The 3,125-nt window shown below is 47.8% G+C and overlaps 1 protein-coding gene across 1 annotated transcript; it reads left to right on the forward strand.

The window, feature by feature from the left end:
• Positions 1–94: 94 nt before the first annotated feature.
• LOC116380071 (zinc finger protein 358-like) lies at positions 95–2,721 on the forward strand. Its single transcript, XM_031842030.1, has 2 exons — positions 95–800; positions 1,479–2,721. The coding sequence occupies exons 1-2, from the start codon at positions 578–580 to the stop codon at positions 2,420–2,422; spliced, it is 1,167 nt and encodes a 388-aa protein (XP_031697890.1). The 5' UTR covers positions 95–577; the 3' UTR covers positions 2,423–2,721.
• Positions 2,722–3,125: the final 404 nt, after the last annotated feature.

The raw sequence follows: 3,125 nt of genomic DNA on the forward strand, positions 1-3,125 counted from the left end.
ACACATGAAGCTTTGACTTCACTTAAAGAACCGGAGGTTGTCTCCTGAGGGTAATCCATGACTTGCACCACTTTGAGCTGAAGCGATCAGAAGTTAAACATTAATGATCATACTTCAACGTGGACAAAATAAAATTTACGGTTTTATTTTGAAAATATATTTACTCAGTAATATTACTATGCTACCATATCTGCCTTTAATAAAATATACAAATCATCTAAAATCTTCGTTATGTAATAGTACAGAAGTATTATGATCAAAATGTACTTAATTTATCAAAAGTAAAAGGATTTAAAGCTCATGTGTTTAGGCACAATAAAAACAAATCAGTATTATTATCATTATTCCCTTTTTAATAATAATAATAATCTTCACAGTAACACAAACTGCAACACTCACAATAAATGAACCGTGCTACTTTGTTCCCGTGAAGCACATTGAGTCTGTGTATGAACTGTGCTATTATAAATAAATAATAACATACGCTTTTATTCTGAAGGAACACAGTGTATCCACGGACAACAGCGATCCCGTTTCCTGTTTCGTTTGTTGTTGTCCCGTTCTGTTTCCGGTGTGGATGCGGACGCAGCTTGTTGATGGTTCCAAAATGACCAAACTGCAGCTACTGAGCGCCTACCTTACGGAGCGGCTAGCGGTCGTGGTGAAGGAGATCCTGCACGTGGTGGAGGACACGGTGACCGAGTACCGGGAGGAGACCGCGAAGACCAAGCGGGAGAACGAGAGCCTCCGGAGGCAGCTGCGGGACATCCTGCTGCTGGAGGCCGAGACGGAGTGGCTGAGTAAGGGCCGAGCTAGTCCGCTAGCTCCAGAGCGAGCGGTGCGAGAGAACCGCGTTCCAGACCGCGTTGAGAAATACACGAAGTTTAATGTTTTATAGCGAAATGACGCTAAGAGTCGGTTAGAACACGGACGTCACCGTCTGTACGGATGACGTAGGACCCGCTGGTGAATTCGGCACCTGACATAAAATCCACTCCAATCCAATTTAATGACAAATGTGTGTTTTGTGAGCCAGCTGGCGATACTTTCTCTTGTCCCTCCGAGCCTCAGCTGAGGTTCTGACAATAGATTCAACTGTTAAAAGTGAGAAACGTTACTGTTTGGATTTGATAACAATATGCCGAATTAACCCTTAACACGTGTTGATACAGGATTGGTTGAACAACACATGCTGGTGTGTTTCTATTGAACATAAAGCAGATGAGATGATAAAGGCCGTCACAGCAGGAGGCTGCTGCTGAGCATCACTCTGAACCCAACTGCACACAGTTACTCTCTATTAGAATGTGTTATTGTATGAATGGACACAAACACATGAATGTTATTTGACCAGTAATCTGAATATTAGAATAACAGATAGTGTAATAAGAGAAGAAGTATTATTCACTGCAGAGGCTCGGTCAGATGAGACGGGGTGCTTGCTGTACTGACTCTCGTGTTGTTCCTCGTTGTTCCAGGGTCGACCCGGTCCAGTCTTGTTTTTGCGTCTCCTGAGCAACAGCTCTGTGATGCAGAACCGAGGCCCCGCTCCGAGGAGCCCGACTCCCCCCAGAACCAGCCTAGGGAGCCTCTGGAGCAGGTGGTTTCTGTGCAGCTGCTGACGGTCCAGAGCGAGACGTCTCCTATCCTTCTCCCGGGGGACACGGTGCCGGCCGAGGTGAAGCCGGACCCTCAGAGGGAGGCGTTTGGCAAAGCTTCACTTCTTCCTTCTCACTCCACCGACTCGCTTCCTAAAATCCACTTTGACGTTCCTGCCCTCCGAGAGGATCCTCCAGGCCCGGCTCTGATCAAAAGCGAACCCGAGGAACTCAAAGTGAGTGAACCTGAAGGTCACACAGACTCTCTGACGCACGTCTCACGGGAACAGTCCACCATGGTGATGCGTCCGGACCGACGCGAAGCTCACCGGCACAAAAAAAGTCAGGAGAAGGTGACGGCGGACGACGACGCGGCGGCTGGTCGCGTCCTCGAGCTCGTCCACCGCTGTCCCCGCTGCGGCGAGGCGTTCGGCCATGCCGGCGGCCTCCGCCTCCACCTGGAGCAGAAGAGGAAGACCTACGCCTGCGACTGGTGCTGCAAGTCCTTCGCGCAGTCGGCGGACCTGCGGCGCCACCTGCGCACGCACACGGGCGAACGGCCGCACCGCTGCACCTTCTGCTCCAAGAGCTTCAGCCAGAGGGGGAACCTGCGGCGCCACCTGCGCATCCACACGGGCGAGCGTCCGTACAGCTGCCCGTACTGCTGCCGCACCTTCAGCGACGGAGACACCATGAAGAAGCACAAGCGCACGCACTCGGGGGAGAAACCGTACCGATGCATCCGCTGCTCCAAGAGTTTCGCCGGCGCCAGCGGCCTGCAGATACACCTGAAGAGGGACATGTGCTTCGTGGCCAACGCCTAGAATTCTGTTCAGGAGAGCGAGACGCTGCAGGAAGAAAGGATGTGAGCGTCACATGCCAGCGTGACGCTCACATGTGCGGGTCCCAGCGGGTCGGGGAGATCGTAGTGTTCCCCCTCAGGTTTGACACTGTTAGCGCTGTTAGCACTGTGTTAGCCGCCGGCTGCTCAGCAGTTGGCATGTTGAGAGCCGTGTGGAGGCAACAGATGCTCAAGATTGAGCACCTTTAACTTAAAGGAACAGTGTGGAAGAGTTAGTGGCACCTAGTGGTGAAGTGGCAACCAACTAAATACCGCTCAGACCCCCCCCTTTATAATCATAATATAAGATGATATATATATCTACATATATCTATATATCTATCTAGCTATATATCTATATATCTATATATCGATCTATCTATATCTCTATCTATCTATCTCTATCTAGATATCGAGATATAGATATCGAGATATAGATATCGAGATATAGATATATATATATATATATCGAGATATAGATATATAGATATATATATATATAGATATATATAGATAGATTTACAGTTGTGTGAAAAAGTGTTTGCCCCCTTCCTGATTTCTTATTTTTTTGCATGTTTGTCACACTTAAATGTTTCAGATCATCAAACAAATTTAAATATTAGACAAAGATAACACAAGTAAACACAAAATGCAGTTTTTAAATGAAGGTTTTTATTATTAAGGGG

The sequence above is a fragment of the Anarrhichthys ocellatus genome, unplaced genomic scaffold, assembly GCF_004355925.1.
Source record: "Anarrhichthys ocellatus isolate YVR2014 unplaced genomic scaffold, GSC_Weel_1.0 scaffold6045, whole genome shotgun sequence".
Classification (NCBI taxonomy): Eukaryota; Metazoa; Chordata; class Actinopteri; order Perciformes; family Anarhichadidae; genus Anarrhichthys; species Anarrhichthys ocellatus.